The 24,073-nt window shown below is 42.5% G+C and overlaps 1 protein-coding gene and 1 pseudogene across 4 annotated transcripts; one reads left to right on the top strand and one right to left on the bottom strand.

Moving 5' to 3' along the window:
- Positions 1–23,265, bottom strand: LOC148025253 (protein PHYTOCHROME-DEPENDENT LATE-FLOWERING-like). 4 transcript variants are annotated; one of them, XM_087692250.1, is made up of 13 exons: positions 23,052–23,265; positions 22,625–22,747; positions 5,455–5,559; positions 5,309–5,373; positions 5,128–5,208; positions 4,892–4,972; positions 4,166–4,336; positions 3,933–4,022; positions 2,700–3,838; positions 2,389–2,606; positions 2,155–2,306; positions 2,022–2,060; positions 1–1,912 (listed from the first exon to the last, which is right to left on the bottom strand). In XM_087692250.1, the coding sequence occupies exons 3-13, from the start codon at positions 5,528–5,530 to the stop codon at positions 356–358; spliced, it is 3,669 nt and encodes a 1,222-aa protein (XP_087548376.1). In that variant the 5' UTR covers positions 5,531–5,559; positions 22,625–22,747; positions 23,052–23,265; the 3' UTR covers positions 1–355. The 4 variants fall into 4 exon arrangements, with proteins under 4 accessions (XP_087548376.1, XP_087548377.1, XP_087548378.1 ...); XM_087692251.1 differs by having other exon boundaries at positions 22,678–22,747; XM_087692252.1 differs by lacking the exon at positions 22,625–22,747.
- On the top strand, positions 14,836–18,243 carry LOC148025254 (uncharacterized; annotated as a pseudogene).
- Positions 23,266–24,073: the final 808 nt, after the last annotated feature.

The following is a 24,073-nucleotide window of genomic DNA, read 5'->3' as shown; positions in this document are numbered from 1 at the left end:
TCACCATAAGAATAAAATCTATTTGATTGGAATCTGTACATCTCTATTAGAGCGAGTAGCCCACTGTGGACAATGATTTTGGGTCCGGGCAACAATACTATGATGTGACTCACTTAAGCATATCATGAATTCTGCATTGTAATGACAGTACAATTGACAGTTCATGTTCTACATGTGAGTCTAATATTATATCTTAGCCCGTCTAGCTTTACAATAAAAGGTGATTGTTGAATACATATTACTCATTTGTGAGAACAAAAGTGAAGCAGGTGCAGACTGTAGGCTGCAAGTTATCCTTTAGAATCTAGTCATCATTATGGTTAATCTTAGCACTCCATAACCACTCACTTTACATTCACTGGCCAGATGATGGCAAAGACGCACCATGGCTGGCAGTGGATGCCTCCATGGAAGCACCTGTTACACTTCCCAAACTTTGAGAGCTCAGCTGTGGGCTTGCTGGACCTCCTACTATTGACCCAAGGCCTCCAACTAATTGTTGGCTCAGTGGTGAATTGAGTTGCTGGGTGATAGGGTTCATTTGACCCTGGGAATTGATTTGCTGTTGCTGTTGGGACTGTGTTATTAGTGATGCTTGGGGATTAAGCAGTTGCTGCGACGTTTTTGGTGGCTGTTGCTGCTGCTGCTGCTGCAAATTTAGCTGCTGCTGCGGATTCTGCTGTTGTTGCTGTTGCATTTGAGCATTCACCTGTTGTTGTGATGTTAACTGTGACTGTTGAATACTCAATCCTTGCTGAGGGTTCTGCTGCAATGAATTGACCTGCTGCTGCAGGTTTAATTGTTGAGAATTCAAGTACATATTTTGAGCAGCAACAGAAGCTACACTTGAGGTAGCAACTTTTGGGCTGCCCATGCTTGTGCCCGGTGCACGCTGCATTGGTGTCAAACCAACCCTCCCCACTCGACTCAGTTGCAAGCCAGATGACATATGTACCTGATTTGCCATGTTCATTCCTGTCAGGCTTTCCACGGAGTTCCTTCCAGTTGAGTTAGTTGCACCAACAGGATGACCACTCTGCCCTTGTGTGAGGTGTGCCTTAGAAGATAATGCTGCCATCTGAGCTGGTGTCAAAGTACCTGGACGAAGCTGTTGCCCAATCAAGTTACTCAACCCCGTGTTTAAACCAGTCATATGTCCAACACTATTGAGACTTGAGATACCAGCCATAGATGCAGAAACATTATTCATCCCTCCCATACCTACAACATTGTTCATACCAACCACATTTCCCAGGCCACCTTGGTTTGCACCACTAACAGGAATGCCTACTCCACCCAAGCTTCCCATGGTCCCTAAGCCACCCATACCTACAAATTTTCTTTGAAGGACTGTTTGTGCCTGTTGGCGTTGCTGCTGCTGCTGCTGCTGAAAATATTGGTGCAGTTGACCAGCATTAGCAGCCATCTGTGGATTGATTTGTTGCCCTGGATTACGACTGAGCTGAGAAAGCTGACTTGGCAATAACATCTGCTGAGCACGTTGACTAAGGGCCTGTTGGTGATGTTGTGGATGTTGTAGGCCAGTAAGTTGAGAAGCTGCCCCATCTAACTGTAACGGCTTTGAAGACTGGTTATTTCCTGCCTGACCCAAATAGCCAGCAGAAATCTGTCGATTTGCAGCATTTCCTGGTGGAGGCATGTGGTTTGCCGCAAGGCCATTCTGTGCAGCTGGTTGCATTTGAGGCATGACTGCTAAATTGCTAACAGTTCCCAGGGTTGGCATATGTTGGTTCATCATAGCACGAGGTGAGGATAACTGGCTCAGATTGTTTCCAAGAGTTGAAGCAGCAGCTGGTAGAGATCGAGCATTGGAAGCTGCATTGGTTTGCGGATTGCGTTGCATGGTTGGATGCACTTGGTCGTCTATCAACTCAAATCCCTCCTTTAACATCTGCATTAAATGGGATACAATAAGAAAAGAAGCACACAAACTTTGCAACACCTGCCAATTTAATTTGACAAATCATTTTGATTAGTATATAGGACATCTTTCTTCTTACCAGAGTGCAAAACTGTCTTGCGAACCTGTCTGCAGCATGCTGCACAATCAAACAGGCATAACTAGTCAGACCTAAAAGTTCCTTAAAGCTAATTAAACAATGCTAATTTGCCCATACATATAGCACAACTTACAGCATTTGGCATTGTAGGCAGCACATGATGTGGGACTGAGTTGAGTGTCTCATCATCCTGATCATCGCCAAATTGTACAACTGCCTCCACCATTACATCCTTCCCTCGCTCACACATAACAAGCCGCACATGAACTTGGCGAAAAACAGTTCCTGACCAGTAACCTGATGTAAGTCTTCCAAAACACTTTGAGCATTAAATGCCAAGCAGAAAGAAACGATGGAGAACACTGACCATGAAACACCTGGCGCTGAAATAGTAAAAAGCGTGTTTTGCGAACATTTACATTTCCTCCTGCTAATGAATCAGCCATATTCCTCTGTCCCTTGGGTATGTCTATATCCTCGGTGGAAGTATTGGCTAACGCAACTAGTAGCAACTGCCAGGAAGGAGAGGTTTTCTTAACTTCAGGCAGTTGCTCAACTTTTCTTCTCTTTGCTGGAAGTCCATGACTATATCCACCAAAACAAATGTCAACCAGCTGCTACATGAAATATCAATCCAAACAGAGCTCAATTACTTTTTGCAGTAATTGCAAAGCATACCGCTGAGCTATTGAAAGTAGGGCCCCAAAGTTGTCTCCTGGCTCTTTTCTTTGCCCAACCACTGGCATGGCTTCATTTTTCACAACAGGAGGTATGCTTGCAGTTGAAGGGCTATTAATGTTTCCCATTCCCCCAGAATTTCCTGTGCTGCTAGGGGATGCCACCCCTGTAACACTCGTGGGATTCTTTGGAAGAGAACTTGTCCTCCGTCTTGATAGCTGTTGCATGATAGGATCCAAGGGTCCAGATGCGCCTATTGCAGCCTGCATTTGTAGCTTTTCCTTTTGCTGAGCTAGACCAGATGATAAGGAAGTCACTATATTGGGGTTGGTAGATGAACCAATCACAGAGGCCATGTTATGAACTGCCCCTTGTGACAGGTGAGAGACATCACTGGACATTGATTGGATGGGTGACCTACTATTTATCTTAGGACTCAACATAGATTTCTTCCTCTGCAGCAAGTCATCTTGCCTATTATCTCTATCACCTGCTGGACTCAACACCTGCCATGAAAGGTTTTGCGGCTTTTCAAGACTCTGCTGTATTAGCTTTTGCGATGAAATATCAAGGTCTTGCTCCAGATACATAGGATCTCCCAGTCTCTGCTGCTCTGAGTTCACTTCCTTTTGATACTGCACTTCCAGCTTTATTAACTCTGATTTATTCTCCGAAGCTACCCCTGGTTCTATACCCAGCTTATGATCAAACTTAACTGCAGACTGTGATTGTTTGTCTAACCCCATTGGCTCTTGCTTAATTTTTGTCGTGTCAACTCTGACTCTGTAATCTCTGACATCCCTTTTCCCAGGGTTGAATAGTTTGTTGTCCCCACCAAGCCCAACCGGCTCAAATCCTGCCATTGTTAATGGTATGTTTGAAGCTGGTGACAAGAGTGATTGTGTTATCTGTGTAGCAGGGCCAGTGGGCCCCAAACTTTGGTAAGACTTGGATGCAACAGAGTCCGAAGTTGTTTCACCAGAAACCCTTTCTGGAACCAGTTCAAAGGAAATCTTTTTGCTATTGGCTAGACTGCTTGCTCTAACCATAGCCTTCGCTGATGTTGCATTACGCAATCTTCGATCAATTAAAGCACCCTTGCTACGATAGTGTTTGAATATCCTCTGACTGGACCGCAGCTTTCCATTCACAAGGCATAAGGGGTCTGTCATTATAACTCTTGTATGAAATGTAAAAAAAGAAATAATGCTCACAAGGGAGTAGCATCAGTACCAATGATTTGTTATCAGGTTGGCTAGAGCTTGGCTTTGGATCAAGATTCAATTCTGGTTGTACAGTCTTCAAAATTCTGGACTCAATCTCCTACGATTAAGAAGGAAGTTGTTATGAGACTAACGCATTTGATATTTTATTTCTACGAGTATAGAGATAAATTTCTAGCCTGTACACTCTCTCAGTTCCAATTCTAGCATATAGACAAAATTTTAGTAAAAAAGGGCACCTACCGTCAAATCAGCGTAAGTCCAATTATCATCCATCATTGAAGAAACATCCTTCACGATACTCTCCATTGTAGGCTTTAAAGTAATCTTGTATATGACTGGCGACCAATCGAGGGGTAATTTTGTTAGAAGAGGTGACTGTGTCTCAGGAGCATTGGCACAATAATCATGTATCTGAAAAACAGAATGAAGGCTATTATTTCACCTGATTGAATGAGTATTCAATATACAATGAAAATGTTATTTACTTCAAAAATTCTGGTTGACATTATGCCGTTCAGAAAAAAAAGATGTGGCAATGCCAAGCATTTGCAAAATTCATAGCATATAACCACCCAACCCCAAGTAAGATAATAAGCTGTCAAAGACTAGACATTATATTATATTATTTGCGAAGGGTATTGTTCTCAAAAAGTACATAACAATTCCTGTTGACCTCTTGTTATCTTCACCATAATTTTTTTTATAGATCTTATAATCGTGCTTTCCTCTCTCCATTGCACTGAGTTAATAATTCCCTTTATACAGTTCAATTCCAATGGCAATGGCTGGGCTAAGTGCATAGGAGCATTGTCCCTCCCTTTCTTCCTCTCCTCTATCCAACAGATAATTTTGCAATGTCCCTGCTCTTAGCAATCTACAGACATCATGTCTTTTTCCATTATCTGCTTCAGCTCAACACAAGTAAATGACAAAAGTTTGAAAAACCTAAGCATCGGGTGTACTCACCTCACAAACTATGCATCCATCTACATATTTGCAAGGTATGTCATCAAGGAGCGCACCTGGAATCCAGCCTCCATCAAGAGCCTAGACACAATGACAAGAGTGCAAAATAATGATGTGTCAACTTAAAAGCACATAAAAGCATCCAGAGAAATTTTGGTTTGGAAAGCTAGTACTTTCTTTTATTTGAGAACTACTTTAAAATATGTACCCTCTGCAGGGATAAAACAGATCAATACCCGCAGGAAAGATTCACTAGTGCGGTTGTATGGGTGCATCAAGTCCATCACTCCAAGAGGTGGTGGTATTGACTTTCCTTGCTAAAAAGGGCCCAGAAAGGGGGAACAGCATTAGGTCAATTCATATGCTCAAAAAAACTGAGTAAATAAGATATGCAAAGAACAGCTGACTATGAATCACCTCAAGTGGTTTTCCAATCACAAAGCCATCCGGATATAACTTCACCGAAAAAGATGCCTCCATGTCTGGATTATCATAGAAAGATGAACACATAGCCTGTTTTTCTACTTTTGCTACAAGAATACTCTACTGTTCCACTAAATTACCTTGCAAATGATGACACTCATCCAGAGGTTTGATTATCCCATCTTGGGGGAACTGTTGAAGCACATCCACACTCATTTTTGTGGCCAGCACTTAAATCAAAAAGCCTTCACAACCACAAAATACACGTCATGTCCAAATGTGCAAAATGTTTCCATTATATTATGTAGTTAGGTATTTATTTCTCCAATATTAACAATAATGGTTCGTACATGCAAACAGAACTGCTTTGAATATTTGTAGAAGATACTATAAAGCTAAGCTTGGCATTAGCACATCCAACAGCAAAAACTACCATGGAGAGCTTATAAAAGTATCGTGATGGTGTCTGCAGATTTTGTGTCTAAACACAACTTAGCATCAGTAGCATAAGCTGAGATTCAATTCTAGGGTGTCTACTATAAAAGCACGAACAAGAGTGGTAAAGAGAAGGGAAGCCTATACCAAAGTGGTAGTTGTTGTTAGCAATCTTGTTTGTCATGCACTATTATCTCCTGCCTGTGAGCCTGAGTCTGAGTCAGACAGGGGACATTAGGACCTCTGACATGTCAGTCGTGTGCTTTGACAGCGGAGGCAGCTCTATTCGGAGCATGCATTTCTTTTCTCAGTCAGTTTAGTGTCCATTTCTTGGTTTTGCCAAGCATCAGTCAGCCTCAGCATTTACGGTCTCTGTAGGTGCTGGTCGGCCAGATTTAACTGGCGGACTGCCACGTTTAGTGGCTCTGCTGGCTGCTCGGCCAGTTAAGAGGCATATCAGCTATTTATAGCTGGTGGGCACTTTGGGAAGATCATTCTTTTCTATCTTCTAAAGGAGCTCACTCAGATTGCAGCATTCTTCTCTATCATTCGCAAGAGCTGCTGCACACTCCATCTCCGTCTCTGTTCATTGTCTCCAATGCTGCCATCATTTTCTAGCCTAATCCAGTGCCTTCCCTACTAATGCTTTGGGCTGCATGCAAGGATTGATCAGTCCATCATTGTATTCAGCATTCTTTCCAGATTCAGTGCAGATTTCTCTTTCATTCTTACTGTCTTCTCTCTTCTCTTTTTCCCTCCCTATTCATGTTCCTCTTCCATTGCGCACTCACATGGTATCATGGCCTAAGTGAGGACATAGAGGTCTCCTTTAGAGAAGACCACCCCACTGCTGGAAAAGTAAATTTTCAGCCTGTTGTTTGCTATAGAAAATGCAGATTTTTTGCGTTCTATAGGTGCTTTCGAGAAAATGGGGGGTCGTCTACAATTGTTTTCTTGCAAGTGTAGCTGATTGTTCTCTCCGTTCAGCTCTTTTACAGTCAAACACAGCAGATTTAGTATGTTTGCAAGGTCAGAGACATGGAATATCACGGTTCCAAAATTTGATGACTCAAATGAGGAGTCTATTCATACTCCCTCTGAGAGGCGGCATGATCGTCACAAAGATCCGAGGTCAAAGTTCTATTCTGAATGGGAACCCTCTCTTGCCAGCTCACACAAATAGGGAGCAGCCATCTCCTCCCCTTCTCTTCATGTCTCCCATAGGGCCCATCCTCTCCCTTGGATGCCTATTTTGGCACCATCCATGCAAGTGCCTATTCTCTCTTTTGTACCCAAAGAAGACCAGCTAGATGGATCAAATTATTCGCTTTGGTCTTGTAAGGTGGAGTATATTCTTGACACCTTTGATCTTTGGGAGTTTGTTACCCACCTTGTTCCCCATCCATGGAGGATTCCCAAGTCGGGTCGACAATGGATCGTGCAGCCCCATGGAATCAACTCAACTCTAGAGACTATCCTTTCTCTTCATGAGCCTACAAGATTCTATTCTAGTGCATGTATATAGGTTGCAGATAACAGCAAAAGTATGGACAAAACTTGCTTCTTTGTATCATCAGAAGACATTCGCCCACCAGATCACCTTGGAGAAGAAACTTGGAATACTTAGTATTGATGACTCTCCTTCCATGAAGAATCACATCAACAAGTTGGAGGATACAAGATATGAGCTTGACTCAATTACCATCTTTGAAGTACAATGCCTTCTACATCAACCTCCTTCAATTGAGGACCTAAGAGACTCTTCTATGGAAGGAGCTAGCCCCAATTGTCTTAAAGCATGATGAGTATCTCAAAGAGGTAGGAGCCAATGGATCCAACTCCACGAAGGCTTTCATAGCAGTTACGGGAGGGGGGAAGAAGAAGAAGGAGAAATCAAGGCCAAGCACAAGAAGAATAAACAAAAGACTTATTTAGGCTCTAACACAAACTCAGAGACGCCTAGATGCCCAAAATGTGGAAAAGGGACACATCCTAAGAAGAAAGGTTGGAAGAAGTACCCTCACCTTCGGTTTGGGAGTGAAAGATAGAGCTAAATCATCTAAGTCCTCAACCTCTACACCAGTTGTTACCCATAAATTAGTATTCCTTCACATCCATGCGTTGGAGGAGCCATCTTCAATGGATGCCTCACCTTCTGAGAGGCCTTGGCTTATTACATGATCTTCATCTATCTGAGGGTTGTATCACTATTGGTGACATTTATTCAGTGCCTATTAGTGGTATTAGCACTTTGCCATTATTACCAACCCATTCCTCAAGCTTCATTTCAAACGTCCTACATATTTCTTCCTCAAGCTTCATTTCAAACGTCCTACATATTTCTAACTTCGGCTTTCCACTTCTCTTTGTTCATGGCCTTACTCGACTTAGGGATAAGATCTATGCCATGATCTTCCAGCATTTCAGGTAATAGCTATCTCAAGGGTAACTAATAAAAGTAATCAGCATACATTTTCAACAATGACATCTGATTCTTTTCTAAGTAAGACATGTTTTCAACATACTCATTATCAACCTTATCCTTAGTAAAAAGCAAGTACACTGAAATGTAATTTTTCATTACTTTTAAAATGATAGCAACCAATACATCAAGGACTGATTCCCCTTTCAATTTTACATCCAAGGTATGGGCACCGTAGCATGAAAAATAGTGCCTCCTATTAAGCTAAAAATGCATTAGCTTTACTTAAACAGCCCTAAAACTTAATTAATGACGAAACCTAGTTTGTTTAAAAGAAACGCGATTCTAGGCAGTTTCTGTATCCCATAAGTACAAACCCACTTGGGAGGGCCCAATCTTTCTAAAAATAAGTATGTTGCCCTCCATCCAGCCTACAATCTCATTTTTGCGGATTTCACGTGTTTCAGCTTGCTGCCCACACCCCATTCGCGGAGGGCATCTCAGCCGAAGCTGTCCATTGCTGTCTCCATCAGTTGGCGCCTGATTTTCAGCCCTCTTCACGCACTTTGGAGTGTTCCTGCGAAAACCTACTACCGTACAGCCTGCCACGTCATCACAGCCCTGCGTTTGCTTCTTGCAGGCTGTCACCCAGCTGTCCAACCTGCGTTTTGCAGTTTTCTCTCTCCTCCAGCTGTCGCCATCTCTTGCAGGTTGTTGCCAGGTTGTCCAGCTTGCGTTTGACAGATTTTCTCTCCCCCCTACTGTCGCCCAACATCTGTAGCCTGCGTTTGGCTGTTTTCTCTCTCATATCAGCCTGCATTTACTGCATATTCTCTCTCCTCACTGCCATCTGCATCAAACCCAACTTCTCACTGCTGCGTTTGCTAGTGTTGACATCTGGTGTAACCAGCCTTCCTTCCGTGGATGGGTGGTAAATCCTTGATTACAACTTAATTACAGTAGAAAATAATTAATGCAAATTTACCTACTGATCTTGGACAATGCACACCCGATTGGCCCCGAAATTGGCACCCCTTTCCGTATTACTTTAGCTTTATTGAAAAAGAAGTTGATTTACAATGGGATTCTCTCAATCCCCTTCACAATCCAAACTCCTCTTGCTGTCCAAAGTGACCAACAAGTCTTCAATCTATTTTGCCCCTTGATTCGGGCACTTAATTGGCCTTCACCCACTTCATAGACGATGAAAATGCCCCAAATTCAATGGCTGGCTAGTCCTCCACCTGAGTTTAGCTTAAATTCACATTTAGCCCTATTGAATCCAAGTCTTGGAGCTTCCAATTTCTGACACGCTTCCCAAGGCTGCTGCTAAACCCTAATTTTTGTTGCAAATTAGGGTTTACAGCAAAGAAATTTGCAATTTCTCAACCTCCAAGGCCAAATGCTAAGATCTTTGGAGCAAGGCTGTGAAATGGCTGGGAGATAAGAGAGAAAGCTATAAGAGAGAAAATTCAGAGTTTTGTCACGAAGAGTGACTGAAAATCAATCAAATGCAGCTGCTGCGTTGCCACAACAGCTTATAGATGCAAAGAACTTAAGAAAATCAGTCAATTACTGCTACTGCCCTGTCTCAATAGCCTGTAGATGCTGTCATTTGCTGTTGATTGGTCTTCTCCTGCCCCTGGCTACCTCAGAAGGTCCTCCAATGGCTGCAAATCAAACCAATAGCATCTTCTTTCTCTCTCTTGCAGGCTAAATACACTAAAAATGCCTCTCTCCAACCTCTAAAGACGTTTTTCAATCTTGCATGGGCATTTTTGACAAGTGTCAACCTTCCCAAATGGTTTTTCCAGCATTAGCATAAGCCAAAAAGTGACCATAGACGGTTCTCAAGCTTATCAAAAACTTATCAAAATTTTTGTCTCAAAATTGAGGTAAAATTCATGCCAGATTGATCATCAACTGATGCAAAAGTATAGTTTCAGTGCTCAGAAGAAACTCATACTCATCTACATACATCTCACAGTGACTAGTACACTAAGTAGTGCCCTCATGGCAAGCATACTGTCAGTGCAGTATCTTGGATGCATGCTAAATACATACGAGATCCACTACATATGAGAGCTATCCATAACTGGAGGAACGGAGGTGCTAGCTCCCTCACAAGCATCCGGTAATACTCTGGACCTCTGCTTTGCTAAACCTGATTGAGCACGAACTAAAGTCAGCTCTAACTGGAAAGCATCAAGGCAAAGCTGCAACAACTGAGGATGGTCTACCAAGTCATCCTCCTCCATCCATTTGGCATCCATTGGTGAATAATTCTAAAACTTCACCAAGTACCTTTTGGAACCCTTATCCCCAATCTTCCTCACTTTGTGTGCCAAAATTTGCTGTGGTACCAATACTTTATCAAGGTCTTCAACCTCCGGCTGAATTTCAACAAATACATCCTCTGACACATCTCCATGAAAAGGTCTAAGCAAGCTCACATGAAAGGCATTGTGTATCTGCCAGTGTGGAGGCAATTTTAGCCTACAACATGCAGCATTGATCCTCTCCAACACTTAAAATGGCCCATAGTATCTCAAAGACAACTGTTATTTGTTCCTCATTCCAGCCCTATTTTCAGATCTGCCCTGATTTTTAGCTTTACCTTCAGATTTACCCTTTTTCTCAGCCTTCGCCTCTTGGACATGTGACTTGGCATCATTATCATGGAATCCTGCATCCTCTCCATGCAACAATGTGTCGGCTATAATAGCAATTTCTATGAGCTGAGACATGGTGGAAACAATGGACTTAATGCAAAAATCCTGAATACCATTTGGCAAACCACAAATATACTTCTCCACCTGCTCATGGAGAGTACTGTGCTGATATATATCCATATGGCCCGCTTTGTGCCCCAAGCATCATGCCTATGCTGCCATCCATGGGGTTAGGCATTCCACTTGTATTACCCGCATACATTGGGTGTTATGAGCCATGCATTGGCTGCTACATACCATAGGGATTTGTGCCATACATTCCCATATTCTGTGCCTATCCAACTATAGTATGAAAAATGGTACCATCACCAAAGTATCCTTGCTGTCCCATGCTTGTATGTGCATAATTGCCTTGCTGCCCATATTCCCATGGATTGACACTACCAAGTTGGCCATGCATTTGCACTTGCTACCCTACGATACTAATTGTTTGTGCTCATCGAGCATTTTGGGCTCTTCTAAAGAAGGCTTAGGCATTTCCTTCAGTTCTTGTGGCTGTCGCAAAGCTGTAGAAGGTGTCTTCTTCTCTTTGCCTTTTCTGTCTTTCTTTGGGGCATTTAAGAATTGAGTAAACTGGGAATCCTTTGCCAATTCAGCGAAAAGATTTGCTGATGTACACATTCAATCCTTGAAGTTATCATCAAATTCTTCAGCCCCTTGCTGGTCATCAGCCTCTTTATGTATTGAAGTGCCAACATTTGGGTCATTTCCCACATTTTCAGCATGCTGTCCATGCTAAGAACCATGCCCAACATCAGTCATTGCATTTCCCCCTTCACCACGTGATTGACCAAGGAGTGATGCATTCTCTCCACTTGATCCCATATCACCATGTGAAGACATGCTTGTTGTAACTCAATGCTGAGAACAATTTCAGCAATAATGCAATATTCCCAAGTTGCAATCAAGTACCACAAGCCCACCAATTCAAAGGATTTGATGGTATCCCGGCAGTGGAACCATGTAACCAGCCTTCCTTCCGTGGATGGGTGGTAAATCCCTAATTACAACTTAATTACAGCAGAAAACAATTAATGCAGATCTGAAAATACAAATTTACCTACTGATCTTGAACAATGCACATCCAATTGGCCCCAAAATTGGCACCCCTTTCCGTATTTCTTTATTGAAGAAGTCGATTTACAATGGGATTCCTCCGCTCCCCTTCGCAATCCAAACTTCCCTTACTGTTCAAAGTGACCAACAAGTCTTCAATCTATTGTGCCCCTTGATTCGGGCACTTAATTGGCCTTCACCCACTTTATACACGATGGAAATGCCCCAAATTCAATGGCTGGCTACTCCTCCACCTAAGTTTAGCTTAAATTCACCTTCAGCCCAGTTGAATCCAAGTCTTGGAGCTTCCAATTTCCGGCACGCTTCCCAAGGCTGCTGCTAAACCCTAATTTTTGCTATAAATTAGGGTTTACAACAAAGAAATTTGCAATTTCTCAGCCTCCAAGGGTCTAAACGCTGAGATCTTCGCAGCAACGCTGTAAAATGGCTGGGAGATGAGAGAGAAAGCTGTAGAGAGAGAAAATTCAGAGTTTTGTCGCGAAGGATGACTGAAAATCAGTCAAATGCAGCTATTGCCTTGCCATAACAACTTGTAGATGCAAAGAACTGAAGAAAATCGGTCATTTACTGCTGCTCCCCTATCTCAATAGCCTATAGATGCTGTCACTTGCTGTTGATTGGTCTTCTCCTGCCCCTGGCTGCCTCAAAAGATCCTCCAATGGCTGCAAATCAGACCAGCAGCATCTCCTTTCTCTCTCTTGTAGGCTGAATACACTAAAAATGCCTCTCTCCAGCCTCTAAAGACGTTTTTCAATCTTGCATGGGCATTTTTAACAAGTGTCAACCTTCCCAAATGGTTTTTCTAGCATTATCCATAATTAAATATTAATTTTTAATCTTTAAATATTGAAAATTAATCTAATAATTATTTTGATGCCCTATAAAAAATATGACTGGCCAATAATTAAATTGGCTAGGCAACTTCCATTCCCAAGTGTCTCTATGCCATCTTTGACCATCAAATTGGCATTAGGTACCATTAAACGCCACTTCTCTAATGTCATCAACTGACACTTATGGCAAAATGAATGACCCAAGCCAACAACTGACACCAGATACCACCAAGTACTTGTGCAACATAACTTATAGCAACTTTTGCCTTTGACATCCCATGATTTCTTCGGATCCCGGGCTCGTAAATTTACTTTAACCCCAATTGCACCTCACATGTGCAACATTTACTTAATCATGTGATTAAAAATTAATCCAAATGTTAAGTGAGGTTTCAAAAATACATGTCCTCATGACATCCGGGGGTTGCCTTGATGCAATTCGGGATCCGTTCGAAGTACGACACACTCTCTAGCTCATTACCCCTGCCCCGATTCTTGAGATACAGGAGTTCGAGGTTCAGTATTTATTCACTGCATAGTGTGTTTATTGCATGAGCATTGTATTTTCAACACTTATATCACTTCAATTATTTTATGTGTTCATTGTCTCTGAGTTACCCTAACCCTAATTGTGTTTTTTTATCAGTCTATGCTTTGTCGTACGATTGTTATTTGTGTTTCTATGTCAAAGTATTTCTTTACATGGTATCACAGCCTCGTACTCTCTAAGAAAACTAGGCCTTTGATCTAAAAGCTCTCCGCAAGAAGCAAGAACAACAGTAGGTTCAAATGACTTCGAACACATGAACACCAATTCAGTCTCCAAAACAACCTATCCCAAAAACTGAGCGAGAGTGGGTAGAACAACTTGCTCCATAAAGTTCCAACATGGTGAAAGACACTTCTAACAACATGGAAAAAAGGCAATACAAACTTTCCACTAAAGAATATCATGTGATCAATGGACTTTGGACGAAAGAAAATGAGGAGCTCGATTGAAAGATTATCCTTCAGGAGAAGCTACTCAATGAAGGTATGCATGAATTTCTCTCTTTAAATGTTGCACATAAATCTAATGATATTACAAGACCATCAAGACCTCCCTCAGGGATGGGCCCTCCCCTATTGGAGAAAGAGATCCGAAGTATGTTTAATTTTTTCATCCTCTTCCGTCCACTCCGGTGCAAGGTACTTTAGGTTCGTCTTTTACTTTTTCTGCTTAGCAATATACTAGTAGAAATCATGAGAAAGATAGAGTACAATCCGTTGACAACGAAAAAGGTCCTCCTGAGTGTTGAGATATTTGCAATCACACCTACTTCAGTCCCTTTATAAGGAGCAGTGAGGGCCCAGGACCAGAATCCCATATGCACAATAGGAGAAGTGCTACCATCTAGTTTCCTATAAAGCATTGTACTTGCTCTCTTTTCTAATGAAATGATAGTACTCTTTTCTTTCCAATAAAGTGTCATTGACCACATATAAGATTGCGTTTTTGAGTCCAAGTCTCAATCTTGGAATCTAATTCACTTGTGTAACAGTTGGTCTTGTCTGTGTCTATGTCTTCATGAGTTTGGTCTTCATCTTTCAACCTCCATAGCTTCCGCATCGCAAAGTCCTAGATCGATGTTTCAACATGGTATCGGAGCCATGGTGACTATGGCATACATCAGTTCAGATCAGTAAACCCCCCTTCCAACCTCTCTAAGTGTGCCTAGTGAGATGCTATGAACCATTCATGCTACAGTGTGAGCCTTCGTCTCTATCAGAATATCGACTGGTGTACTCCGGTGTTCCTACGACTCTCTGACATCATATTCACAAATATGTTATTCGGAAGGTGATGGAGACTGGGGAATATCTAAGAGACGGCACTGTCTCATGACGCAAGCATGGGCTGGCTTGTACCAATATCAAAGAAAGATAAAGCAGAAAATCCATGGCTTGTGCGATGCTTCAAAGTTTAGAAGAATATCTCTGCCTCAGCGTCTAGTGTTGATGACGACGAAGATGAAAGGCGGTATGAATCAGGCTCCCTTGAAAACCCTGGACTCGTGGCTGACAAGGGGTTGGAGAGAGGAGGAGCGCGGTGGCGCGCTCAAAAGGTCCAATGGAGGATTATGGAGATGGAGTTTCAAGCCGAAGAGCGCACGGTGCATGAGCTAGAGAGACAGTTCCTTCTCTCAGAACGAAGGTATCAACAAGGTTACATGCGACAGTGGAGGCTTGAAAACTCTTGTTACCTTTGGTGCAGATTTGCAGAACTCAACCGGCGCAATGCGGAAGAGAAATCTGAACATTTAAGATCACTTAGTTGGCTCACAGCTGTGATTGCCAGCTTCACACTTACATCACCTGTGGAATTCAATTATGGGCCTGGATATATCCCTACTGCTCGATTGACAGCATATGCAATTTGTGCTGCAATTACGCCATCGTTGATGACTATATCCAGCATCTTGAGCATCTATCTGCTTGGAAGTATTCTCAAAATGGGAAAATGGTTTGTTTGGAAATTTGTTGAAGAAGAATTCATAGCAGAATGACATGAGTATGCTGAAGACACAGAGTAAAATGGAGCACCTCCAACACCCCTACAAACTTTTCAATGGTTTTGGGATTGCAGGTGTGAAGCTGATTGGAAAGTATCATTTTGGCTTTTTATTGGTGGTGTTGCATCCTTTCTCGCGCTTCTTTGTACTATGGCGTACAAAGGCAAGAAGAACCAGCTTTTCTATGACTTTTGCAAAAGGACTGGTTGGACACACCGAGAAGTTCTGCCACGCCAGAAAGAGGTCCCAAAAGGCCTATCTAGTTGCAGTTAAAGAAAAAGAAGAAAATGGAGCAAAAGAAGAAGAAAAAAACCACCATGAGAAGGACAAACCTCATCGGTCCTTCTATTCAGATGGACTTTTTTAGCCTTGTAATGCCTAGCCCTAATGCTTCGGACATAAACTTATAAACTCCTCATGTAGCCTTGTACTACAGCCTCTGTACACTTTGTGAAGCCCCTACTACAGCCTCTGGATGTCCATCATGTTTGTGATACCCACACTTAGCTTTTCTGCAACAGCCTCTGGAGTTTTTGTCATGTTTATGATATGCCCACACTTTGCAGGAGTTGCTCTCACTAAAGCCTCTACACACTTTGTACTTCTGGTTGTGATTGAGGAGGGGTGTTGAGATATTTGCAATCACACCTACTTCAGTCTCTTTGTAAGGAACAGTGAGGGTTGAGGACCAAAATCCCATATGCACAATAGGAGAAGTGCTACCATCTAGTTTCCTATAAAGCATTGTACTTGCTCTCTTTTCTAATGAAATGATAGTACTCTTTTCTTTCCAGTAAAGTATCATTGTCAACACACAAGATTGTGTTTATGAGTCCAAGCCTCAATATTGGAACCTAATTCACTTGTGTAACAGTTGGTCTTATCTATGTCTATGTCTTCACGAGTTTGGTCTTCATCTTTCAACCTCCATAGCTTCCGCATTGCCATGTCCTAGATCGATGTTTCAACACTGAGGACCAATTCTTGTATGTTAACACACGTCGTGGGGATTATGATAAAAAGCCAGGTACCTCTTCTTCTACCCTTCCTTCTTTTCAATTTACTTCTCAAAATCAAAATGAATTTGGTGTTCCTATTTTTACATTGCATAGTGCATCATCATTATCATTTCATTTTCAATCATTAAATGGTAAAAATGATCAAAATGCATCTGCATCTTTCACACCACAAATTCAAAACCCACCCATCCCACCACATTCTTGCGCTACTTCTCCACTTCCTTTTACACCATTTGCATTCCCCTATCAAACACCTCATGTTGCACATCACACCGCACCGGGGGTTATGGAAACATAGGCACCGCCTTTAGGACCGTATCCTTTCCTCAATTGGGTGGTGTTCCTTCTTCTCACACACTTTCGGAATCATTGCAACCTGAGTATCCCCCCCAGTCTCTCCCGAAGCTTCTATAACATTACCTAGTAGACCTCTTGGTCATTCCGTTGTGCCCCAGCCAAGCTTTGGACAAGGCTTTCATGTCCTAGTGCCTCTCTACCCCCATCGGCACCTTATGGAAACATTCATGTTCCAATGCCTTCGCATCAATCGGCACTCATTGGACACTCCCAGCCTATTTCTACCTATCCACCTTTTCCCCCTCATTCTTCCTATCAGACACACCCACCACCACCATCTTACCCTCCACCTCCATCTTATCCCACTTTCCCGACACCTCATGGTTCCAACTCATCTTCTACCAAGCACACTTTCAATAATCAAGACTCGTTTTAACGGGTAAAACTTTACCACTTGGTCGAACTTGATGAGACATGTCCTTGACTCCTAGAACCTATGGGATCTTGTGCAAGGGTTGGAACCCCAATCCAATCCTGCACTTGTTCCATACAAGGTTGTCCACTCATGGAAGGCTAGGCATGCCTCCGCTATTATCGAGCTAATACAAGGTTTCTTACCTACGTTTCATTATTAGCTTCAGCATTTTAACTTAGCGTCAGAACAATGGGTACACTTGACCGACTGCTATGCGGCTCGAGATAGGACCAATATAAATCTTCACCATGAGCTCCAACTCTTTAAAATCACTGACCCGGATGACTTGAAAGTCAAGTTAAGCGAGTATCGGCGGTAACTTCTTGTTGAATTCTCCACTACGTGGACTCCCAAGTCTTTTGACGATCAAGTCATATGTTTCTGAACAAACTTCCGAGGAAATACTTCAATTTTGTCGAAGGTATAGTTTCAAAGCCTACCGTGCCCACTTTCTATGAATTTGAGTGTCAGTTGTTGCATTACGCACGGTTGTTCGATCAATTTCATATGAATTCTTCCTCAAAGGGGACTCTTATTGCTCGTTCTCAGAAGGGGCAACAAGGGAAGGGCAAACAAAATCAAACCTCCACCCAAAATCAATCCGAGGAATCACAAGGAAACTCCCAATCACAACTTAAACAAGGATGGTAGAATGTACCTGAAAAGAATAGGTATTGTCAACATTGTCAAAAGGTTGGTCACTTTGACAATGAATGTCGATCAAAGGCAAGAGGCACAGCACCCAAATCTAAGTCTCAGACCCCCGCCCCTCAGTTGGGCAACCCCCATCAAGGGAGGCAATGATAGCAAGGGACAGTTTAAAGGTCAGACTCATACTGCCGCCGCTCAACCATCTCAGTCGATAACATTCTCAACTCTAGAGGGATTGTCTGACTGGTTTACAGAGGCCCACATCGTCTCCATAGAGACATCAGATACGAGTCTCGTCCATATCTATGAGTCGCCTCCTGGCGAGGATACCGTAGAGACCCACTCCTCACAGCCGAGCACTTCAGCTCCTATTTGCATTGTGGACACTGAAGCAACACATCACATGACTCCTATAGAGGATATTTTCCGTATTTGAGCCCCTGCAGCCGCGCGAGTCTGCGTAGGCAACAACTCCTCGTTCAAGATTCAAGCTCAAGGTAGCGTCAATTTTGCCACTAACAAGGATAGGGATCTGGCTTCGCTGGACAATGTTTATCGCGTCCCCCAACTTGGGGTAAACTTGATATCTGTTTAGCAACTTTGCTAGTTGGGGCGAGCAGTTTTCTTTACAGCAACCACAATCGAGATCCTTAACTCTCATACTAGTTTAGTGATTGCTCATGGTGAGGCACAGCCTAATGGCCTTTACCACATGACACTTTCTGACCGAGCCGACAACCGAGGACTCCGTGTTTTACAACTTCCAGGCATTAGCCACATCTCGGGAGCCTACAACCAATGAGCATCTTTGGCACTTTCGCTTAGGGCATATTGGTTATGACTCTCTTTATGAGTTATCCCACCGTGAGTTGGTTGAGGACCTTCCCCGCCTAAAACTAGCTCGCGATGTGTGTAAAGCTTGTTAGCTCAGAAAGCAGCAACGTACCCCATTTCCTCAGTAGTACACACATCGCATTGAGGGGCCTCTTAGATTGATTCATGTTTATCTTTGTGGGCCGACATCCACTGCTGCCTTAAATGGCGCGCTGTATTTCTTTTTGATAGTGGATGATCATTCTAGATACATGTGGGTGTACTTCCTCAAGCATAAGTCCAATGCTTTTACCTATTTTTCTGCTTGGGTGATGCTGGTTCATAACCAGACTGGTCGTCGTGTTGGTTACATGAGGAGTGATAGCGGTGATGAGTTTATCTTCCACGAGTTTTTCAAGTTTCTACTGAAGCATGGCATCTTTCGCCAGCTCACCTCTACTAACTCCCCCTCTCAGAATGGAGTTGTAGAGCGTAGGAACCGGACAGTCATGGAAATGGCATCCTCTATGCTCTTTCCAACAGAGCTTCTTGAGCGCCTTTGGGTCAACGTTGTTAATACTTCGGTGCACATCCTCAACCCGTGCCCGACTGTGGCTCTTCCTAAGAAGACTCTATATGAGGCATTTTTTGGCTCTCGGCTTGTCATTTCCCACTTCAAAGTCTTTGGGTGTCGTGCCTACACACACGTCTCATGATAAGATAGGAAAGCTCACTCCCCGAGCTGATCTCCTTATTTTTGTCGGATATTACTCTGAAGTGAAAGCCTATCCTTTCCTTATTTTTGTCGGATATTACTCTGAAGTGAAAGCCTATCCTTTGTTCGATTCTCGAACAAACAAGGTGATCGTTAGGAGGGACGTCGTTTTTGAGCAGATGTATATCATGCAATACTCTGCACCAGATTCAGATCCTATTCCTCCTTCCACATCATCAAAGATCATGCCTACTGAGCCTAGTCTACTTCCCACTCCTGATATTACTGCAGATTCTTTATCTCCCAGGCCCCCTCCGAGAGACCCATTACCTCACCGGTACCAGCAGACCATGTGGGATTCGGAGATCCTACCATCGGATTCCACTTTGGAGGTACCTAAAAGATCTGCCTGGTTTGCTCCTCAAACTTCATTTGCGTCACTATTTACAGCCGATTACATAGCACATTCTGAGCTAGATACATGGCAGGAGGCTCTTCAGCACCCTCAATGGCGAGAGGCCATGGTGAAGAAGCTAGAGAGTATTGACCGAAATAACACTTGGACATTGGTGGATCGTCCAAGCCACAAGAAAGTCATCAAGACAAAGTGGATTTTTAGGACCAAGCTAAAAGCTGATGGGACTTTAGATAAGTACAAGGCTCACCTTGTCGTGCAAGGGTTTCGATAGAAGCATGGCATTGATTATGACGAAACCTTTGCTCCTACTGCGCGGTTGACATCTTTCCGGTTGCTTCTCACACTAGCGGCTCACCACAGTTGGCCAATATATCAAATGGATGTCAAGAGTGCCTTCCTGAATGGTTATTCGAAGAAGGAAGTCTATGTGGGACAGCTACCGAGCTTTTCTTCAAGGAACCCGAGGGATAGGATATTCCGCTTGCAAAAAGCTCTTTATGGGTTGAAGCAAGCACCGCGATCTTGATTCCATCAGATGCATAAGTTCTTACAGACTCTTGGATACCATTCTACCCCTTATGACCCAAACTTATATATTCGATCTATTGCAGAGGGGGTCAACTATATCCTGCTATACATTGACGACTTACTCATCACACACTCAAATTCTGCTATCCTAGCAGATATCAAGGCAAAGCATAGTGCTACTTTTGAGATGACAAACCTTGGTTTGATGTCTTATTTTTTGGGGATGGAGGTAGTTCGTTTTGGGGGATGCATTTTTTTGTCACAGCAAAAGTACGCACTTCAGCTAGTGGAACAGCACACTTCGGATCAGACACGGCCAATGGCCATGCCTCTTGATCCTACTATCCACTTGTCAAAGGATACCCTAGGACAGCCCTTCGATGCACATACCTATCGCTCTATTGTAGGAAAACTTATTTGGTTAATTCACACTAGGCCAGATTAACTTACTCAATTAGCATACTCAGTCAATATTTCATAGCACCTAGGATGTCACATTGGATTGCATGTCTTCGTGTGTTGTGTTATTTATGATGTACTTATTCTTATGGCCTAACATATGGTTCCAGTTTATGTTTGCAAGGGTACACTAATTCTGATTGGGCAGGAGATCCCAATACCTAGTGTTCCTATGGCCGCTACCTCTTTACCTTGGGCACGGCTCCCATTTCTTCGTCAAGCCGTAAGCAGGAGACGGTGGCGGCTTCCATGGCCGAGACTGAGTACCAGACTCTCTTCGAAACATTTCCAGAGATCCAGCCATTCCCAATTGATTTGGGGCTAGATTTGACCAACCAAGGGTCAATCAAAGGCCAATCTCTAGGTAAATCAAGGGGCAAACTGATAAGAAGACTTATTGGTCATTTATGACAGCAAGAGGCATTGGAAAGCAAAGGAGATTGGAGCAATCTTAGTGTACTTCCAATTGCAATACAAGATAAAGAAATAGCAAGGGGTGTCAGCTTTTGGGGCCAAAGGGGTGTAACATTTACTTTTCAATTTCTATCATTTTTTTGCTTGCTGTAATTATTACTTTATCAAGTCATTACCACCCTTTCGAAAAAGAAAGGCTGGTTTCAATAGCCATTGGAAGATGTGAGCTGATGGCTGAAACCAGCAGAAATGGGATAAACCAAGTAGTTTGGACAGAATCTATTTATAGATGTGGATTCTCCCAAAGTTTGGGTGTTCCTATATGGGACACAAAAACTTTGGTCATCTTTGAGTTTTGGGTCTGTTTCAATGAGCTAATGAAGATTAATGTGTAATGCATCCTTTTTAGCTTAACATCAACTACAGACTGAATATTGCTACAAATGTTTTCAACGATAAGAATAGGTTGAATGGCACTAACTTTACAACTTGGTCAAATTTAAGCCAACAAGTACTCAAATCCTAAGGATTTTGGGAGCTCATCTTAGGGCTAGAGACTATGCTTGATCCAAGATAGACTCACCCTACAGACTATCCACCAATGGAGGAGCTCACAGTGCTACAGCAAATGTCAGCAAATGCAAGGATTGTTGCCTAAGCTTCAATATACGCTCCAACATTTCTCACTTGCTTTTGACTATTGGAATCATCTCATAGAACATTATGCAGCTCATGATGGCACCTAGGGGAATAATTCTTGACCATAAGCTTCAGTTGTTCTCCATTGTGCAAGGTATGACCAAAAAAGTCAAGACGGCTCAGTTCAAGGGATTAGTCCTTCAATTCACAACAATGAGCCTTCCAAAACTAGAGGATGATCAAGTTACACTATAGCCTTAATTTCACTCTCACCATTGCCTTGAGTTTCCAACTTTTATAAGCCACTGGATGGCTACACTGCTGCAACACTGCTCCTAACAGTACAAAAGTGGGATTTCATGATTTGACTGACTTTGTCATGGCCTACTTTTAATTTATTTCAAGAGTTTTGGGCTTTTTAAAACAACTCTTGGTCCTCAAATTGAGGAATCAGTATCACCAACATCAGGTCTTCTCTTCTCCTCAGCAAGACATGATCTAAAGCAATAAGGACTTCTCCTCGCAAGATATCACAAGTGCAAGACATGTGAGCATGAGTGAGTGGTTCAAAAAACGCAAAGCAGAGTGTTTGTGACTGCATGAGATAAAGTCAATGCTGATCATGATCATCCTAGATTGGGCAAAGACTCGCTCTACAAATGTGGGGTGCAAAGTATGCTAAACAGCACCCGGATCAGGCTCTTGGAACCATACCTTGTACATTTTCACATTAGTGTTCTACACACAGTTTAGAGACACAAAGGACCTAACTGGACTTCCTTACGACACAAATTAGTCAGCAAGTTGACAAGCCAACAAAGCAAGGCCTACCTCGAACCCAAGCTTCAAAACAAATGCTCAGCTTAAATTCCGGATTGTCTCACCATCCTAAATTGTATCATCTTGGACACAATACCGATATTAAGCTTCCCAAAAGCTCCTTCATGAATCAATCTGAACCTCGAAAATGGCAATAGAACACAAATATCAGAAATATGGCCTTAAAAGACATTACGGCTGCCAAGAACATCAATTATACATGGCATATTCCGACGTATCGCCTCCTAAGTGAGAATCAAAACTCAGCCATAACTTAGCATAATAAATTATTGGTTTGGCCATGACAAACCAGTAATTTCCCTGCAGCAGCTATGCATGTACAGGTCAATTTTGCATCCCTTCCCAATCCTTCAAAGGAAAAAAAAAACACGCAAGCGCAAGCTGGCAAAGATTGGAGAACTGACAGCAGGATACATACAGAAATTCGCAGGAAAACCATGGCGATGGCGGGCTTCAGATGTGTCTTCTCCTTCAAAATACCCGTTTCTGCCTGAGACACAGGCCGCTTGTATCAACAAAATACTCGGATATCTCTCCGTCCCGTTTCAAGAGCAAGATCCGCTGCCAGTACTCATAAAGCTCACCGTAGCTTCCGGAATACATCCGCCAAAGACAAAAACATATTATTGATTCTTGTGCCCCGGGCGCCGCCCCTTGCCCCCCAAAAACCAAAAAACCACTACAACCCAACAAAAGAAAAAACAAAGGAAAAAATTTAACGAATATGGTCCTATGTTCATGTTAATTTTATGTCTATCCGATAATCTTGGGTGGCACAAAGTGGTGGCCACAACTACTCGATCATTTGGCCAAGACTCACCTATAGATCAGCCCCACTAAACTTGATCTTCTACTTACCCTTCTCTACCAAGCTCTTAGTAATAATATGCCTCCAAAGTTGGCCAAGAAAGAGAATTCTCTTCAAATGGAGAAGTTACTTCAACTTGGCTCTACCTTTTATACCCTTACCAAACTGTTTGCTATGATAGATATGGGTCTTGCTGAGATGATGCAATTCAACTTGCTTGAAATTGGCATTCCACTTGGAAAGAGAATAAACATCTCTTTTGCAACAATAGTCTTTATCTAGAATGAGTTTTCAAAAATCTTCACATGAACAATTGTAATTATCACAACTTATTCTCTCTTATGCATATATTACCAAGTGTAGCAACTGGTCAAAAATTGAATATTAAGAAGCTTAAGAAAAATAACAAATCTCTAGCCCATTCTTGCAACAGAAATAGCTTGATCTTGCTTACTTTGATAGTCGTCTCATCACGACAACCAAATAGTAACATGTGATTAATATTATGCAAATAGATTCTACTTATCATGCCTCCACCTCTCTTTGCTCCATCTTTCTTGCTTAGAATCTAGAATTACTATCCAAGCTTCAATATCACCCATTCATTGATAGATCTTGACCAAAGAGGAATT

Source organism: Lygodium microphyllum, chromosome 14 (genome assembly GCF_053477565.2).
Source record: "Lygodium microphyllum isolate KBCC chromosome 14, Lygodium_microphyllum_v1.1.10, whole genome shotgun sequence".
Classification (NCBI taxonomy): Eukaryota; Viridiplantae; Streptophyta; class Polypodiopsida; order Schizaeales; family Lygodiaceae; genus Lygodium; species Lygodium microphyllum.
The sequence above is the reverse complement of the archived record's forward strand: the minus strand, read 5'-3'. Positions and strand labels throughout refer to the sequence as shown.